The sequence below is a fragment of the Corapipo altera genome, unplaced genomic scaffold (assembly GCF_003945725.1).
Source record: "Corapipo altera isolate COAL_440 unplaced genomic scaffold, ASM394572v1 2b, whole genome shotgun sequence".
Classification (NCBI taxonomy): domain Eukaryota; kingdom Metazoa; phylum Chordata; class Aves; order Passeriformes; family Pipridae; genus Corapipo; species Corapipo altera.
In genome coordinates, this window is record NW_020884874.1 from 35155988 (window position 1) to 35174838 (window position 18851).

The 18851-nt window shown below is 39.0% G+C and overlaps 1 protein-coding gene across 1 annotated transcript; it reads left to right on the top strand.

Moving 5' to 3' along the window:
* The first annotated feature begins 8380 nt into the window (after window positions 1-8380).
* On the top strand, window positions 8381-17122 carry LOC113942790 (sulfotransferase 6B1-like). Its single transcript, XM_027633883.1, has 7 exons — window positions 8381-8649; window positions 9805-9941; window positions 10595-10684; window positions 11324-11450; window positions 12246-12340; window positions 12849-13005; window positions 13909-17122. Exons 1-7 carry the CDS (start codon window positions 8448-8450, stop codon window positions 14037-14039), a joined length of 939 nt encoding a protein of 312 aa, XP_027489684.1. The 5' UTR covers window positions 8381-8447; the 3' UTR covers window positions 14040-17122.
* Window positions 17123-18851: the final 1729 nt, after the last annotated feature.

Sequence of the window (18851 nt, forward strand, 5' to 3'; positions counted from 1 at the left end):
TGGGTTTCCTCAGGAAGAAAATGCAGTGCAGGAATTTTGTAATTTGTTAATGATGACATGCTGCATGAAGCAGGGAAAGACAGATGGGCAATTTTGAGATACCTGTGTTCAGACTTGGGAAGTCTGATTATATGGCTACCAGAAGACATGCTGGGAAGCCAAATACTGATACAGTGGCTTTGTTAGCCTGTGTCTTGCAGGGTTTTAATTGCCTGTTTGGCATCAGTTTTGTCCCTGTGGAAGTGGTTAGATGTCTTTGCATTGGGCTTTCCATGTGCTGCTTCTAGGAAAAATTGTTTGCTAAGGCTCAGTGCTGTGCAAACACTGGAGCGAGGTTGGATACAGCACTCACCCAGAGCACTAGGAAATGCAGTACAGACATCTGGAGAAGCTTTGCATGGAACTATGTCTTGTTTCTCAGGGTTTATTAGAAGCAATGCTACCAAAAAGAGTTATGCTGCGAAGTTTACCCTGGAAGCAGCAGAAAAGCACTTATCACAGAGTTCTGTCTGAACTTTTGACTCTTGTTCCTCTGCTAGCTGTTAATCTTCAGTCTGGCTAAACTGCCCATAGAGAGTGGTGAACTGGGTATTTCAAGGGAAGAGATGCTCAGAGTATTGTTTCCTTCTCTGTTTGTTTTCATCAACTCATGTTGCTATTCCCTCATCTCCATACCCTATGAGGGTAGGAGGGAATGGATACGAAGCTCTATGTCCTCCCATGTCCCACCTTTGCTTCCAGCCCTTTTCTTTCTCCACAATACACCATGTGGAGCTCAGTTAGCTCCCTTGGTCCTTCAGAGGGCAGCAGGAGCTGAAAGAATTACGGGGTCATGGGCAAAGATCATTGGGTGTTATTAGTGGTGCCCATTTTGACCTGGTAGCCAGGTAATCAGCATCTGAATTAGCCCACAGTCCATTAGCCATCAGTTCTTCTTTGAACTTCCTAAAGGATTATTTTACAGTCATGGACTGTGACTCAACAAAATCCACAGAGAAACACTTTGAAATAAATTAAAGAAAAACACCCTGTATTTCTTTTGCATGACTTTCTACTCCTAATACCATGATATTTGAACAAAACTAAATGTCTTTGATAAATTAAATGGAAAAAACCCCAGTTCAAATATGGGTTTCAGAAAAAGAATTAAATTAAATACACAATTTTTACTTTGTGCTTAAGACCAGAGCTGCACACTTCCAGCTCCTGTACCACTATATCCGCTGATGTCTCATATGCTCTACTGAGCTAGTCACACTGATAATACTGATTGGTGCATTCAAATTCCTATACTGAGAATTAAAATGGCATTTTTTTTTTGCATGGAATGCAAAAATGTGACACAACTAATTTTTTAATGCACCTTTCAATTTTCAAATGCCTCTTTAATCAGCTTTATTTAGCATATTTTACATTTGCATTTTATATTCAGCCTCATTTGTATTGCCATGTAACACTGTAGGACATAATAACTTCTCTCCTAAAGGCTCCAGGGCTTTGATTATTTCAGGGGCATAGACCAGAAGGAGATTAATGACAGGTTTGGAGGAAATAGGACATTTAGTGCATTAGCAAGAATCAGAAAGTCCTCCATAACACCAGTGAGTGTTTTCTGGCATTCTTTACTCCTTCCTTCCTGTTTCTTCCTCTTCCTCTTTTAATGTCAAGTTGTGTAGATACACAATGAGGCAACAGAAGACTTCTTGAGGTCACTGGCCTGGCTCCTGACATTTATATAGTAATAAAGTTCTAGTCAGAGAATTTCAACTTTTTACAGTAATTTGACCAATATAGTTGGGAGACATCACATAAAACAAACAAGCAAGGAAATTTGTTTTGATGTATTGTGATTTAACCCTAGCCAGCAATTAAGTACCACACGACTACTGTCTCACTTCCCCACCCTCCACTTCCCCTGGTGGGATAGGGAGGACAATCAGAAAGAGATAAAACCTGAGGGTTGAGAAAAGAACAGTTTAATAACAGAAATAAATTATAATAACAGTAACAGTAATAATAATTAATAATAACTAATAATTATTCAAAAAGGAAAAAGAGAATTAAAGCCAGGACCAACAAGTGATGCACAGTACAATTGCTCACCATCTGCTGACCAATGCAACAGCCCATGACTGAGCAGTGGATGGCCCCTCTAGGCTAACTCCTCCCCATTTATATACTAAGCATGATGTTCTGTGGTATGGAATATCCCTTTGACCGGTTTGGATCAGCTGTCCTGGCTATGCTCTCTCCTAACTTCTTGTGCACCTGCTGGCTGGCAGAGCATGGGAAACTGAAAAGTCCCTGACTTGGGATAAGCACTAATAGCAACAAGCAAAACATCGGTGTGTTATCAAAATTATTTTCATTCTGAATCAAAAACATAGCTCTGTACCAACTGCTGGGAAGAAAATTAACTCCATACCCTCTAAAACCAGATGGTGGCTTGGGCAGTCTGTTAACACATATCTGACATCTTCAAGTTAGCGTTAAGAAGATTATTTCTCCGTCATTGTGTACTGTGACATTCTCTGTATTTACTGGCTTGTTCTTTCATATTATCTAGTGGAGTATTAACAGGAGGGAGAGGGTAGGTAACCATTGCAACTTTGGGAACTAGCCAATACATTAATAAAGATGATGAAAGCTGTGGAAAATTGCTTATTTCTTACTTTGTTCCAGAGTGGGGATTACAAGAATGGAAACTCTCCAGAGATAGCAAAGCTGAGGCTGAAAAAAAGCTGTGAGAGAAAGTGTAGAAGAGATGTGGAAAGTTTTGGGTAGCAGAAAGACTGAGAAGGGTATACTTCTGTAGACAAGGGATAGTGGTCTAATCTGATGTTGTCATCTGATGGTCTAATCTGATGTTGTCATGAGCTTCGTCCTGGTTAGAGAAGGTGACCATCGTGAAAAAGGCTGTGCATTTCAAGAGGGAAAAAAAAGGTAAAGGAGAATCCAAGAAAATGTTATGACAGATTAGTCTGTAGCCCAAACAGTATTTTAGAGTAGTCAAGAAAATGAACCCTCGTGTACTGAGGATTAGTTATTTTTTATCTCTATTTCAGTACTTCCTATATTGTAAATGCTAATAGTGTCATGCAAGATGGTAAATAATTTGTTTGCAGGTAGTTGTCTCATACCTGTCATGTAATCCTTACATAGTAAGTCATGTGCAATCATGAAAAGCTCTTACCTGGCATTCTTTCATGTGCCTATACCCTGAGACAGCAGTCTCTGCCAGTCTTCAAAATATTCTCAAGCACTGATCATTTTGATAGGTCACTTTCACACCAGTATGATGGGGCTAAAGCTTGCCTGGGATGTAGAAGGGACCTGGACAAGGTGTTCCTTTGTAAAAATCCTTAACTTGGTCTCTGGCCTGCCTGAGCTCCTCTGAGGTTGTGTAGACAGGCCTTTGATCAGCCAATGGCATGGGAGTATCTGGTCAGGGTATTATTTGGGCTCCCTCTCCATTGTTTTGCTGTGCTTCCTTGTGGATGTGCAGACAAGCTTTTATCGCATAACCTAAGACACCCTACTACCCTGGGCTCTGTTTGGAGGCTTTGACTCCACTCTGATCGGCCACATACTAAATTATTCAAAGGAGAAAATGCCACATATGGCATTTTCATTATAGAGCCAATTCTGCTTCAAGCCTTACTTTTCATGGGCTCATTTGTAGAAGCCCAGAGAATGTCCTTATTCCTTCAAGCTTTTCTTTTTTTGCAGATGAATGATCAGGGGAGTTTTAAAGTACCTTCTTGAATGGATCAATCTTAATGGATCCATCTTAAAACTTATTAGATTATTTTAGAGGAATAATTTATGGAAGACTCCTCCAGAGTTTTACTGAGATTAATGCAGATCATAGGAATCGTTATAAAACCCCATCTCTTCTCATTTACCACATGAAAGCAAAAGTTTTGAGACTGTGCTTTGTTGTTTCATTTAACAGGGAATGGATCTGCATAAGCAGATCAGTCCACTACACAAGGGCCAGATGGCAGCGTCCTGTAGCTATCACAGAAAAGTCACCATCCTCCTTCTGTAAAGCTCCACAGTCTGGAAAGGCCAGGTCTGGTAAGCATGGTGTGGTGGTTTGGAAAAACCTTTCCCCCCTGGGGCTGGTGATAGTCTGCCCCAGGGGGTAGTGTTTTTGATACTGGACCAATTAAAATTTGATGCACCCTGTGGAAATTACATACAAAACTGGAAGAGAAGACATTAATTTTAACTGTGTAGCTGGAAGCAGAAGCAACCATGCCTTGAAGCTCCACGTGTTAGAGGGGGGTCGGGGGGCCAGGAGCAGCACAACCACTGAGTGAAGCCCCCCCTGAAGCCTGTGATCAAGGGGGACCCCGAAAGATCGGGAAGACCCCCTGGGTTGCATCTTCTTCCCCCCCTTGCAGTGGCGGGGAGAGAAAAGCAGTGGCAAAAGCAGCACAACAGAGAGCTGTGGCCGTGAGCCAAGACGGGCTTCTGGCCAAAAGACTGTGCAAAGGAACTCTAGCAGCAAGAGAAAATAGCAGACGAGCAGCAAATATGGCATGGAGCAGACTGAGAGGCGCAGAGACATCCAACAGAAAGAGAGAGAGAGAGGGAGAGAGAGAGAGAGAGTTGGTTGCAATCAGTTCTAGGGTAAGGACTAAACTGAAAGCCCCTAAAACTCTTTGACTCCAGGGAGGAGGGGTGGAAATCCCCCAAGAAGTCTCCCGAGAGCTCATCCCCAGGGACCAGAACCTTCACGGAGCAAGAGCAGGGGATAAAGACTTTAAACTTCAACTCCTTGTACTTCGTGCTGTAGACGTGGTGGCATGGGTGTTCCCCTGAAACCCATGGTAACACCCTTGGACGAGGTGGCCAAGGAGCGAGAAGTGGGGGCAGACCCACCACACCCCTTAGAAGAAAGAAGAATTCTAGCTATGACAAATTGAAACTGCTGCCTTAAAGATAAGAGACACTTCCAAGTGCCACAGAAATTAATTTGGAAGAACTGTGGCCTGAAAGTGAAAAGAAGACTTCTTCTTCTTTCTTTCTGGACTTTTTTTTGAAGGAAAGGAGAGATGGTCTATGTATATATATTGTTTCACCATAGAAGAGATAGTTAAAATTGTTATATATATGAATATATATGTATTATAGCATTTATTGTGTAAGTAATAACTTGTAATATAATTCCCTTCCCCCATACTGAGTTGTGCCTGTCTGAAAACTTCTCTACACACATTAGAACAAATTGTAGAAAAACTTTTGAAATTAGCTTTTTAAAATTGTTTTTCCAAACCTCCACACATGGGAAGCCAGAAACCTTTAGAGGAACTGTGGTGGCTTGAACAACAAATACCATTAATCTGGAGATTATAAAATCCTTTAATCTGTTTTTAATCTCTGTGTTTTTTAAGCTGCTTCTTAGAAACTTTAAATCAACTGATACTTTCCGTCAGTCTCTTGGTTCAGTATTAGGCAGGATCAGAGGGTCTTGTGTAATGCATACGGGGTGAGGTACACTGCTCCCATCTCCCAGCTCAGCTGTCATGGCAGGTGCCTGTATCAAAGGCTCACATTTGTAAATCTTGGTACTGCTGCTTTTTTTGCCAAGAAATTTAACTCCTCTCAATATCACTCCTCATGACTTATGTCTTCTAATTGTTTTTTTCTCCATTAATACATTACTCATTTTTTTTGGTTTTTTGGTTGGTTGGTTGGGGGTTTTTTTTGTTTGTCTGTTTGTTTTTGTTTGGGGGTTTTTTGTTTGTTTGTTTGTGTTTTTTGTTTTGTTTTAGTTTTGGTTTTGGTTTTTTTTGTTCCTAGGGATAAAACATGCCTCCAGGGAATAATTGGCCTGACTGCCCTCTCTTGCAAAAATACACAGGAAACCCTCTGCATTTTTGCTATCAAAATTTCGTTGGATTATTCTGTGATAAGTGAAGTGTAGGATTGAAATGAGCTGTCTTTCTGTTATGGAAATCCTACTCCAACGCTATGCTACTGCATGAGATACATTAATAATTTACGTACCATTTTCTCTCTTTTTCCATCCTGAGGGAGGACTGTCGCAACTAATTTTTTTTTTTTTTTGCCAGCAGGTAAAAATACCAATTAAACACATTTTCTTAGTTTCAGTCCACAACAGTTTAATGCCAAGGGAACGTAAGGCAAAAAATAAGCAAGCTGCTTTTTGTTTTGCTAGGGTGGCTGGTTATACCTCAAGAATCAGCAAAGGTGCTATTTCATGGTTCAGCAATTCTTAGCTAACCTGCAGTGATGCAGGTGGGGCCAACTGGCTGCCCTTTGGCCCAGATCTCGTTCAGCAGATGGATCCAGGAAGAGATATGTGTTATCCACTTGTTTTGGATCATGCCTGTTCATAGGTAGTCTTTCTATGTTGATACAGCCGTACAGAGAATAGGAGACGAAAGGAAAAGCAAAAGATTTTGTATGGGTTGAACAAAATTGCAGTAAAAATGTAGGGCTACGTCATCCCATGCCTCAGGGACCAGGTGTGAATCCCTCAGAGAGAGCAAATGGCAAAAGTACACAGGTAGATAGTTGCTGGTCCTCGTGCTTCCAGTGCCTAACAGCCAGCATTCAGAAGCTGGAGATAAGAAAGCATGCTATTTTAGTGCTTGGCATAAATTTTTTGGAGGAGCTATTTTCTTGTTCCTTGTGACCCATCCATCCTTTTGACAGAGACCTGAGTATTAAAACCTAACACCAGTTCTTCTGCTGAGGTCAGTGCACTCAGAAGCTCATCACCTTAAGTACATTATAAATGCTAATCATTGTAGCTGAGGTTATATTATTACCAACTGAGGAATGACTGATCAACTGTTAAACAATGATTGAGCTCATTAAGAAAGTGTATAAATAAGTTATTTCCGTGTAACCACCAGAAAAATAAAACTCTGTACCATAGTCTGAACAGTGGCCAAGGACTGCATGTGCCCCTGTGCCCCTGGGCACCAGCTGGAGGGAGCAGTCTGCCACCCTCATGGGACTGCCCACAGCTCAGTCACTAGCACACTGAACATTTCCTCTCCCAGTCTCAACAAGTTTGATCTAACTTTGGTGAGACAATAAAAAAAAAGATAATCCCAGCAGACTGAGTACTGGAAAGAGATTAATTGCCTTTAGGATTTTGATTTTGACGTTTAAATTCCAGTCTGCAATTCATGTAATTCTATTTTGTTATATTTTTTTTACAAACTCTGTGTTGTAATCATGGATTTTTGTTGGCAGTATAAGGTGATAGGTAAGGCCACACAAAAGAAGAAAAAGGCTCCTGATGGTTTCCTGGAAAAACCCATCACCAGGGGAGACATTCTCAGGAACTGATAAAAGGGTTAAAACCAAGAAAGGAGTGATATGGAGATAACACGGCCTTTCTTCCTGAACATCCTGGCCCCCGAACTTGGGAAGTGGACCCTTGGGCCTATTTCATCTGTCTATCACCCCAAAGATTAGTTTATTGAGTATAGCCACTCAAACTGCCTAAAGAAAAAGGTATAAAGAGATATTGGACATAAGCAAAAATCAGGGAGAAGTTCCATCAATGCCACGGAGGTAACCGAAGGGCTACCTTTCCTCCCTCCACCTTCTTGGAATGCCGTGAGGTTAGTGATTGCTTTATACATATGCACTAATTTTACTTTTGTTCCATGCAACTTTAAAATTTTTACTTATTACTTCATTGTAAGTTGCTTTTGCTTCAGGGTGTGGGCCTATGCTTTGTATTATTGTTATTACTAGATACTATAAGTGTGCTTTTTTTGCAATTGGACCCTATTCCAGGCACAGCAAACCCCATATATTATCACAGATATGTATTAATAAACATGTTATTTTGTGAACTGTTGGAGTGAGTTCATTTTCAGGTGCTGACAGTTTTGTCGACAGTGAAATAACTCATAGGAGAAACCTGCTGAGGAGTTTTTCTAACGCTATTAAGTGCAGTCCCCATATAAAAGGTATCAAATGTCCTATCCATCTTGGTGAATTTGTTAAGCCAAGGGTCTCATTAGGTGAGATGCTAAAAGACTGTTTTGGATGTTAAAAGGCTTTGATCTCCTGGGGGACAGTGATAGCCAAAAAAATAAATTAATACAGGTTGGACAGAAAATGCTTCTTTTCTGCCCCTTTTCATGTGACAGGCATGATATTTTGAAATTATCTAAGCCCTTTTTCCTAGAATGCAATTGCATTTGGTTGTTTACCTTGTTTATGTTCAACTTTCATTGATTTCAAAAGGTTCAAATTACTCTTTGGAGTGGCATAGTTCAGAAAGAGTAGTAAATTATTATTATAGGGTCCAAAAAACCTCCAAACAAACAAAACTCAAAAAACCCCCAACAAATCAAGCACCTATAAAAAGGTAACATGTGGGTTGCTTTTTCTACATAGTATTTCACACTGTGTCAGAGCCTGTGTATGTGAGAGAGAGAAGTAGAATGGATAAGTCCAGGAAACATTTTACTGATCTTATAGATAAAGGAATAGCGGCTGCCAGTTTACTGCCTCGTGATGAACTGCTGTTTTCTTACAATGGAACTCTCTACCCTGTCACCATTTGTAGTCCTGAAACATTCAGAGCCTTGGAGTCCTTTGAATCCAGAAGTGATGATGTAATTTTGGCAGGATACCTTAAATCTGGTGAATATATTTTGCTTTTGTTAAATAAGGTCATATAATTGCAAATAGGTGGATTTGTATTAATATATGCAATATATATGATATAATATATATTATATTAAATAACTGTATTCAGAATGTTCACAAAATTTTGTGAAATGTATTTTGTTCTGAAAAAGCACAAGATAGTTAATTATGAGGATTTTATGTAGGAAATTTTCCAAAAGACTGAGAAAAACAATCTGATTTCTATAACATGTAAAGGTTTTTGTTATCTTTACTTTTCATAGTTATGAAGTTAAATGCATGAATTGGAGAGAATTAAAATACACTGATTTACACCACACATACTGATATCTCTTGATATTACAGGATCTGCTGTCACATTTATCTTTGTAAAGTTAACAGCTTTGTTTTTTTACACAGAATTGAGCTTTCCATACCTTCCCATGCCATGCTGCATTTTCTTTAGTTTGTTTCATACAGATGTCAGGAAATAGCTATCAGAAATATTTTTTAGCATTTGAAATGATCACATTGTTCAATGCTTATTAGGAAATCAGGAGGAGATCTTTGCTAGGAGTGTAAGTTTACAACCTTTGCTCCTTTGCTCCTTTCTGCCTGAGAGCACCCTGTGCTGCCCCTTATCAGAGCCACAGGTTTGGGTCAAATGTGTCTCATATTCATTTTAATCTAGTAGTTTCTCTCCTCCAGCTGGGTTCGCACTGTCTTAGAGCTGAAAGGATTGCAAGGTTTTTGATTTTTTTATCATATTTTCTTTTTGAAGAAATGCTTGCACCAGACTGCAGTTGTTAAGACTGTAGTGAGAAAGATGTAGGAATCCAGTATCCAGAAGTCAGGAAATGGTAGACTAAAGATGGGAGTTCGCTACAGACTCTTTGGTATGTTTTGAGAAAAATATAATAAAAGTGTATAGGAAATGTCACTTCAGAGAATTTTTTTCCTATTGGCAAAGCAAATGAGTACATACAGCACAGAGGACCAAAGGTAGGACCCTGACAGGTGATTGTCCAGATAGTCAGTTGTGATTGTATCACATGAAAGGAGACCAGGTAACTCACCTAGTAGTACTACCTTCCTCCTGGCTTTCCTGGAAAATCCATTTCTGTTTATTCTAAAACTTTTACAAGAAATTCTGTATTTTTCCTCTTTCAGGCACAAACTGGCTAAGTCAAATCTTAACTGACCTGATAAACATATCTAAAAAGAAAACACAGGATAGAGAAAGCGGTGTGAATGACGAAGAACTAGAATTCCCCTACCTTGAAGTTGGAGATGCCGAGAAATATGAGGTGGGAACAGAATATGTGTAAAATTACTGAATATATGGAGTGTGAAATATTCCACTGTTTGAAAAGAACTCTCCCGCTTTTCTGTATATGGCATCTGGTCAGGATGAATCTTGTCTGGATTGCCAAATGGTGAGGGATAAATGAACACTTCAATGAGAGTGACAGGAGCACTTACCCATTAGATGCACAAGAACTGCAGAAATTCAACATAGCATCTTCTGTGTTTAAGAAGAGCTTCAAGAAATATCAAATAATGAAATACTAACTTTTGTGTCTTTTACTAGCTCTTCCTCCTCACCCCTGCATCCAGTCCTTGAGATTCTTCAGCTTTCACATATACCCAGTTAGAGTCTGTATCTTACCTTCAGATTTGATCCCTTATCTAACAGAACATGTCAAATTCATTATCACTAAAGAGAATTAACAATGGATAATCTTTCTCTAGTCCCTCATTCTCAGGGGTTTTTGAAGATTAGAGCTACTCACAGCAGCCCACTAATATCCCAGGGTAAAACATACACACACAGAAAAGTACTTTTATCGGCCAATAACTTGATAAGTTTAGCAAGGCAACATTTTAAAATAGGCTGTTGGAAAGAATATTTGTACTGACTGTAGTGAACTGTCCACTCTCCTCCTTCCAATTCCTAAAGCGAATGACCAAATTACCTTCTCCAAGATTTATGGTTACTCATCTCCGTCCTGAAAACCTTCCCAAGTCTATCTTCAAAAATAAAGTCAAGGTGAGTGCTGATTTTAATGTCTTGAAAGCAAACACTTCAACGGCTTTTTTTTTTTTTTTTATACCAATGAAATACTTTTCTGCCAGTTTTCAGAATCACTCTTATACTTAAGTGTTTAGCCTGGCCATTGCTACATACCTGTTTAAGTATTGCCATTCATCTCACTTAACCTCTGTTCATCCTTATTGGCACCTTTGTGACAGTCTCCATAAGGGAGTTGCAGGACTTGAACAAATCCTCCAGAGGCAAAATGCATTTTGACACAATTTCCCATGGGAGACATTTTGTGGTGTTGTCACAAGTGAGGGCTTCAGTGTGACAAGTTTCAGAGAGAATTTGTATTTTTGTGATTTTTTCCTTGCTACCTAAATGATGAATTATGCTTGTGTTGAGCAAAACATACTTAGATTCTGCATAATTAATTTGGTTAATCTGTATAAAATAAAGGCAATCATCTTCACATGGTTCCAAAGCAAAGTTAAATACTTCACCTTCTTAATTTGGAATGAAATTACTATGTCTGCAAGTAGCATACAAGATATTAGAAATTCCCCAACTGCAATTATAAAGTATATTATTATTGTTTTCATGCTATAGTTTGTTACATCTTTCTGTACAAATAATTAATTTTTTTTCTAGATATTGTTATTGATTCGTAACCCAAAAGATGTAGCTACATCCTATTATCATTTTTCCAATGGCCTGGCTATTCTTCCCTCCTATGAGACTTGGGATGATTTCTTCACAGATTTCATGACAAAGAAAGGTACAGTATATTATTCTGGCTGTGTCAATTATTCAAGGCTTTGCCTTTGTCTAAAAAAGCTTTACTTCAGTAAATTAGATTCACTAGGAATTTTTGGTTTACAGTACAAAAGTAGAGATTAAAGAAAGAAAGTTAGACATTTGCACTAAAGTTTACCATACTTGTCTTACTGCTTGAGGATAAGTCCCTGTCAAAACTGCAGTTCCACAAGCTGCTTTAACTTGTCTAAACTGATACTTTTTCTGAAAGAAGTAGTTCTTCCTTATCTCTGTCTTGGATCCCCTTCACCCCTCTTCTCCAGTGTCCATCATCTCGTGTCCATACGGGCATATAAACACCTACATGCTAAATAGGATGAAAGGAATTATTTGGACTAAGTCTAATGCATTAAAAAGGAGAGAAAATAATAACACTAGTTTAAATTGCATAAGTTTAGCATAGCACACGGCCAGCTGAAGGGAGGGTTACACAAGGTTTCAAAGTGGATTAAGGGAGTCTGCAAGATGGTTTGAGTACTGATAGCTCTTTGGTGGAGTCCCGTCTGCCTCGAGATACTAGTAAGTTTTACTGTTCCAACTTACAAATTGTATCATATCCTTGAGACTTGTGCATATGCCAGAACAGCCTGGAGCAAAACCTATAATTTCCACAGAAGGGTGTAAACTCTGCCATAGACATGATTAATAGTGCCCGTGGCTGAGAGATCAACTTAATGAATAAAATTTAGTTTATTTTTTAAGGAGCTTGTCTAATGTTCATTTATGACACATCTTAGTATTCTTTTGTTCTATTTAGTGGTCTGGGGATCCTACTTTGAATACCTTTCCAAATGGAACAAATATGCTGATGAAGAAAATGTTATGACAATAACTTATGAAGAGCTAAAAGAGGTGAGGATATCAATAATTACAAATATTTTATACTTCAAAGAGCATTTTTTCCTAAACCAAGTCACCATTATATTCATGTAGGTTATGCAAACTGTGTGGGATAGATTCTTGTTTTACGTAAAGAAAAGGTAAAATGCAAACTCAAAAACCTTTTAAAATTTCGCCTGAGAAAATTATTATTGTTTTTTATTTAGCTGTGCTATAAGACCAAATAATTGAAAATCAAAATCCCCAATAATTTTCTGGGAGGGGCTTTTATATATTCAACAGTGTAGATTTTGTTCAGCTGTAAATCGTGCACAATCTTTTGTAATCTATAGGGAAACAGCTCATATCTCCTCTAAAATAATTATGGAGAAGAGAAACACTATGTATTACTCTAGTCCTACTGAACTCTATGAATATTCCATATATGTAGCTAACGGAGAGATGTAGGGAATTGTAAATGCCTTGGAAAGCAGTGTAATTTCCTTGAATGTCATGTGGTATGTTACATTCCTCTTTCCAGAATCCTGTCGTGGGTGTGAAAAACATAGCTGCTTTCTTAGGGATTTCAGTGACTGAGGAGGAGCTTCAGTTTGTGGTGGAGAGGAGCAGCTTTGAATCAATGAAGAAGAACTCACAGAAGACCCATGGGGCATTAGGCAACATTCTCTTTCGCAAAGGTAGGAAGCTCCAAGCAGTTCAGAGGTAGAAATGTCACATTCTCAAGAACTTGGGCCATTCGTTACTTCTTTTTTTTGCATACATATTAGCATTGCAAGTTAGTATCAAGCAGGTTATCACTATTTCACTTGAGAAAGCTATTCAAGGAGCAGTGTTGAGAAAGATACCCAGCAAGGCTCTGGCAACAGAACAAATTTTATAGGCCCACAGATGGCTTTCAGGAAGGAGGAACTGTCATGTGTCTGAACTCCTCTTCACCTCTGTGCCTATGTCACTGATTGTTCAGCCATTAGAGGCTTATCCGAGCAGGCAGCACTGGGCCAAACTCAACCTGAGTGGCACGATCACACTTTTTAGGAGGGCCACTGCCAAACCTCTGTTCACTCTTACAGGTTAGGAGGAAGTCAAGCATGCAAAGAATCAGGTACACAGAGGGGCAACAAAAGGGAACTATTTTTGCAGCATAGTGTAGGGGACACAGAAATAGGAAGGCCAACTGGCTGTCAATCTATTTATGCAGTTTATGTTAAAGAAGTCATTAGATAAAAACTCTAGCTGCCAAAGGAGCAGAAACTCAGCTCTGCCTCCTGCGAGATAATTCTTAATCAATTCTTCATGATCTTTCGCTTTGTCAGTCATAACTGACTGGAGTAGAGAGTTGTAGGGGACCAGGACTTTAGGCTGCCTTTTTGAACACAATCACCGGAAGAGGAGTATTCTCTTTTGCATTATAGCAGTTTTGCAGATATGCAGCTCCATTGAGTTCACAAAATTATATTGGTGCAGAAATGAGTAAAGTTTTATCTGGAAAAATAGATCAACAGTATTTAGTGCACAATGGAATAAGAATGGCAGATGTATAGAAAATTTTTTGATTTTCAAGTTTCTTTACTTCTCTGAAGGTGCTGTAAGTGACTGGAAAAATCTTTTCAGTGAAGATCAGAATGAGAAAATGGACAAAGCATTTGAAGAATATGTAGGAGGAACTAAACTCGGAGCAAAGTTAAAGTATGAAGTGTACTGTAAAGCCTGAAGAGTAATAAAATGTGGTCAGAACAAGAAGTTCACAAGGCACACGCTGATAATCTGAATACTATATACTGGAAAATTAGATCAAATTATCAAAGCACCTTAAAATTACTGTAATAAACAGACTGCAGCAGCCTTTATAGTGACGATGATGAATAGTAGGCATTTGTTTTATGGTGAGATCTTTGGCTTGCTTTGGTTACACCCATTTGCTGAAAGACATGTCAACTAATCATATTCACAAAAATTCAACAGCCCTGTTCCAGTAGCTGTCACCTGGAAGGAAAAGCCCCTTTTCTTTCTAGCCAAACCCCATCTTTCTAGACTATTTTATAGTTATTTACTGTGCAGATAATGTTTTCTTCAAAAATGTTTCAAATCAAGCAAAATCTTCACAGAAAAGATTACTAGCAAAAATATGGATCTGACACAAACCTAATGACAAAGGATGTCTTCCATGACTTCAGCACAAACTGGATCAGAGCTAGAGAGAGAAGAAAGAAAGGGAATAAGGATTTTAATCTCGCTGAATGCAAAATGTCAGGATGGATTTCAGATTATAGGCTGGTGTGAACCGGAAAAATTCACTCAAAGGCACTGCTTTTATAGGAACATAGAACAGCCCAGGATGGAAGAGATCCTGAAAAATGATACGGTCCAACCTTTCATGAGAAATGAAGCCTAGATGAGATTATTGCATCTTGAAGACCTGCAGTGATGAGGACAGACTCTATCACATTTCTGGAGAGGTTGTTCCAGTGAATGATTGTTCTCACTTTAAAAAATTTTTTCTTATATTAAGATGAAACCCCTCCTCACGTGAACCCACTGCCTGTTACCTTCTCCATATGGCTCCTTGTGAACAGAGAACCTCTGTCCTCTTTGTTGCTGCCGTTTAACTACTGAAATTCTGTGATGAGGTTGTCCCTGAGCCTTCTCATCTTTGTGGTCCTCCTTTGGAACCCCTCCAATTTGTCAGTGTCTTGAAAATGGTTCTGTTGAGAGAGTGGGAGTGCCAAGAGTGATGGTGTGAGACATTACTATACTCAGCTATATTGTACTGCCATTGTTATTTGGCACTGTGGACACAGTATTTCAGACCTGTCCAGGGACTAATTGCACTTCAGCCACCTGTTCTGGGAAAAGAAGCAAAATGAAGTTCTTTAAGTACAGTTGAATTAAAAACAGGAAAAACCACACCCAATTTATAGATTCACCACTAAGCAGATATGAAATAAAAATAAAATATAATAAAGTATTCTTTGACTTTATGCTTCACTCTTTTAAAGCTTGTTGGTTTTGCCTGGACATATGTAGACATGTAGAGTTTTGCAAAGAAATAGGAATGCTTAATATTTAGAAAAAATGAATGAATTTGAAAGCAGAGCAGCTGAAAATCCTGATGCAAGTCATCTTTGAACAACTACAAATTATGGGTAAGAACCCAGAAAGGTACCAGATGCCTTGGAGAACATATGTAATAGCTGTGTTAAAAACTTGAGAAAGAATCAAAATAGAGCAGTCACCTTAACTTGATACCTGGAAATGCACTAGCAAAAATGACCAAGCAACCCCCCATGAAACATTTTGAGGATAATAAGGTAGTAAGTATAAATCATGTCAAAGCTGTTTGTGTTCCTCCTTTAAAAGATAACTTACCTCTTGAATAAGCCATAGACAAAAGATACAATAGGTGACAGCATCAGAAAGGGTCTGAAATTATATGACAGAAGAGACACAGTGTAAATCCAGAAATGTATGGCCTTGTATGTGGAGATGGCAGTGTGCAAATGTGGTTATAGTAATGAAATTGAAGTACTGAAAGTAGATTTGTGTTCCAATTAATTCATACAACAGCTGCAAAAGGCATTCAGAAGCAGGGTCACCAGCAGCAATACCTTCACGAATATCCACTTGTTTACATGGATGTTATGAACTCAGTTGCATGCTCATGGTCAAACTGCATATACTGGATGACAGCAAAACTGGGAGGTCAATTAAAGCAGTATCCCCTAGTGGTGAGTCCTGGTCATATTCAACATTGTTCTTAGCACTGCTGGACAAACTAATATCACATACTGTGTCATAAATGGTTGACTTTTAAGTCTAGAGATCAGAATAGACAGCTGAAAGTACTTGAGAAAATGGGGAAACAATTTGAAACAACATAGCAAATTGAAAAGACTAGCAAACACAAAGATCAGTAAAAGTAAGTGTAAAACACTACATTTAGAAAAGAGAAAGCAAAGGCACAGGTATTCAATGGGGGTAAACCAGTGATGCAGCAGTTGGCATGAAAAGACCTGAGTAATCACACTCAGCAAGAACTAACATGGTGACAGTGCTGGAAAAAAATGGCCAAATCTTATTCAGGTCTACTGTAACAGGAGTACCATACCTAAAACACAGGCAATAATTATTACAGCCTCTGTTTGCAGGTCTTAACTGGAGAATGATGCTCTGCACAGACTGCAAAGAAATTTCATCTGTCAGGGAAAAGATAATCATGCTTGATTCTTTAGCAGTACAAGGTGAGGACTAGAAATTTACATAAAATCCCTTCTAGATCTATACTTGTAGGCATCTTGTAATATAGCAGACCAGCTTTCTGCGTTCTTACTGATCCCCTGCCCGTACCCCTTCTTGCATGAATTATATTTTCACCAAACACCTCAGTTTATGGAACAGGCAAAAGTCTATCAAGTCTGACTTCTTATGTGATAATTTCCCCCCAATTAGATCCACACCAGATTTTAGAGTTGCGTTCTGGGTTCTCACTGGCTGAGCCCCATTGCAGCTTCATGGAAGCTTTTGGGTTTTCAGACACTGATACCACACAAGAACCTTCCCTTGCAGTGAGGCTTTCCAGGCACAATGGACTTTGCGAAGTAAATCTGCATATCGCATTTATTTTAGTTAAGAAGGTGAAATCATTAATCTTAAAAAACCGTTACCTTTGTAGCATTTTTGGGTGAGAGATTATGTAGGTAGTTGTTACTGAGTCTGGAAACAATCTTTGCAAACACTGGATGCTACACGGCTTCCAGGGGAAAGACCGGCTCTCTGGGTAATTCCTCAAATAATAATGCATCACCATTACTCTATTGAACTAGATTAAAGTTAGTTGGACAACACCTAAACTAAAATAAAACATAGACATGTCCTCACTGATCTGATAGAAAACCAGACCATGACCTGTTTCTGCAGTTTATCCTCTCCTGTGTCATCCCAAGGCTTGGGTTTAGTCTCTTTGTGCCCCTACAGTCTCACTCTGAAGGACCGAGCTATTCAAGCAGTAACACCTCACATGCTTTTGGCCTATTGAAGATACACTGTGGGCCCTTGGATTTAGTGGAGTAAGGAGGTGGGAGAGGGGAGGATAGAGAAGGCAAGCTGCCGTGTTAGAAAATTAATGTAGGCAAGGAAACTTGATGGATGACTAACATTACGAGAGAGTGAAACGTTAGCAGAGGTGAAGTCAGTGAGTGTGAGAATCAATTCAGAAAAATTTGGGAATCTCTTTTCAAGGTAAGATATAATTGTCTAACACAATAGGAGTGGCTTTCAAATGTTATTACTGCTAGATCCTTACCAATCTTCAAAATAATAAAAAAAATTATCTTTCTTTTTGGTCTAGTCTTTTTTGTTACTTATGATTCCTGAAATTATATATTTCCACTGAAGGGGATGCTTACATTGTATTTTTTGCTGTTTGCTCTAAGAAGATGAACAAACCAGAAAAATTATATTAACCCATCTCCTACTTCATGTCTTTTCCCCAATCCATTTTTCAAAACAAGGCTAAGGTAAATCTTTGGCTAAGGTGAATTTTCTCTTTATGTTGTACTGCAAATGCTTCTGATACCAGCATTTCTATCCAAGGCAGATTTTCCTGTAGGTAACTGAGCAACTCAGAGTTTTGCCTGGTGACCATATGAGCTGTGCCATATGAGTCAGTCACCTGCTTACCCTAAGACACTGGCTGTCAGACAGACAGCGCTGGGACTGGGACTCTCGACATCCTCAGGGCACCTGGTTACCACTAGTCTCTCCAGAGAGACAGGGCTTCTCTGAGCCCTCACCTCTGCAGCTCCTGAGCAGACTGACAGGTGGCTGTGACAGCATCGAGCACCCTGCTGATAAGCAGAGATCAGAGTCTAAGGGTTAAAGGACCTGGAGGCACCTCTGTCCCCAGTAGCTCAGGTTGTTAAATTTCATGTCAAGGTCTTATCTGGCTCCCTCAGGATTCAGGTGGCTGGCTCCAAAGACAGGAAAAAAAAGTTTTAATTTCTTGATGCTCTTTAGTATTGGCAAGGGGAAGGAAATTTTCCTTTGCAACTCAGAGTAAACACATGGACAGAAAACTGAAAACAATAACAAAAACAAAGCTGGCAGAGAATATAATGTATGAACACTGTCCCAAACTTTTATGAGTAAAATAGCACTGCTAGAGAAAATATTTCCAATAAAGTGGTCCATTTTGATGGTTCTGCATTTTGAGAGAAAAATAATTTTAAATTGTTGTTTGTAAGTAACTTTTATCAATCTTCCAAGTCTTACAGTTATACTTTTGATTTAACACCTCCTCATGCTTAATTAAACTTGTGTTTAGATTTACTAAGTGTCTAACAGCCATTTATGACGAAAGAGACAAGTATGTGATGCAAGGGTTTGATATATGGATAGTGAACAGGACTCATACTATATTCAAGGGCATGAAAAGAAGAGTGAAAGGCCCTCCACAGGGCAATTAAGCCTTTCTATATTGTCTCTCTGTTTGACTGATCTGTGGAGATATCTATTTTTGCACCTCAAT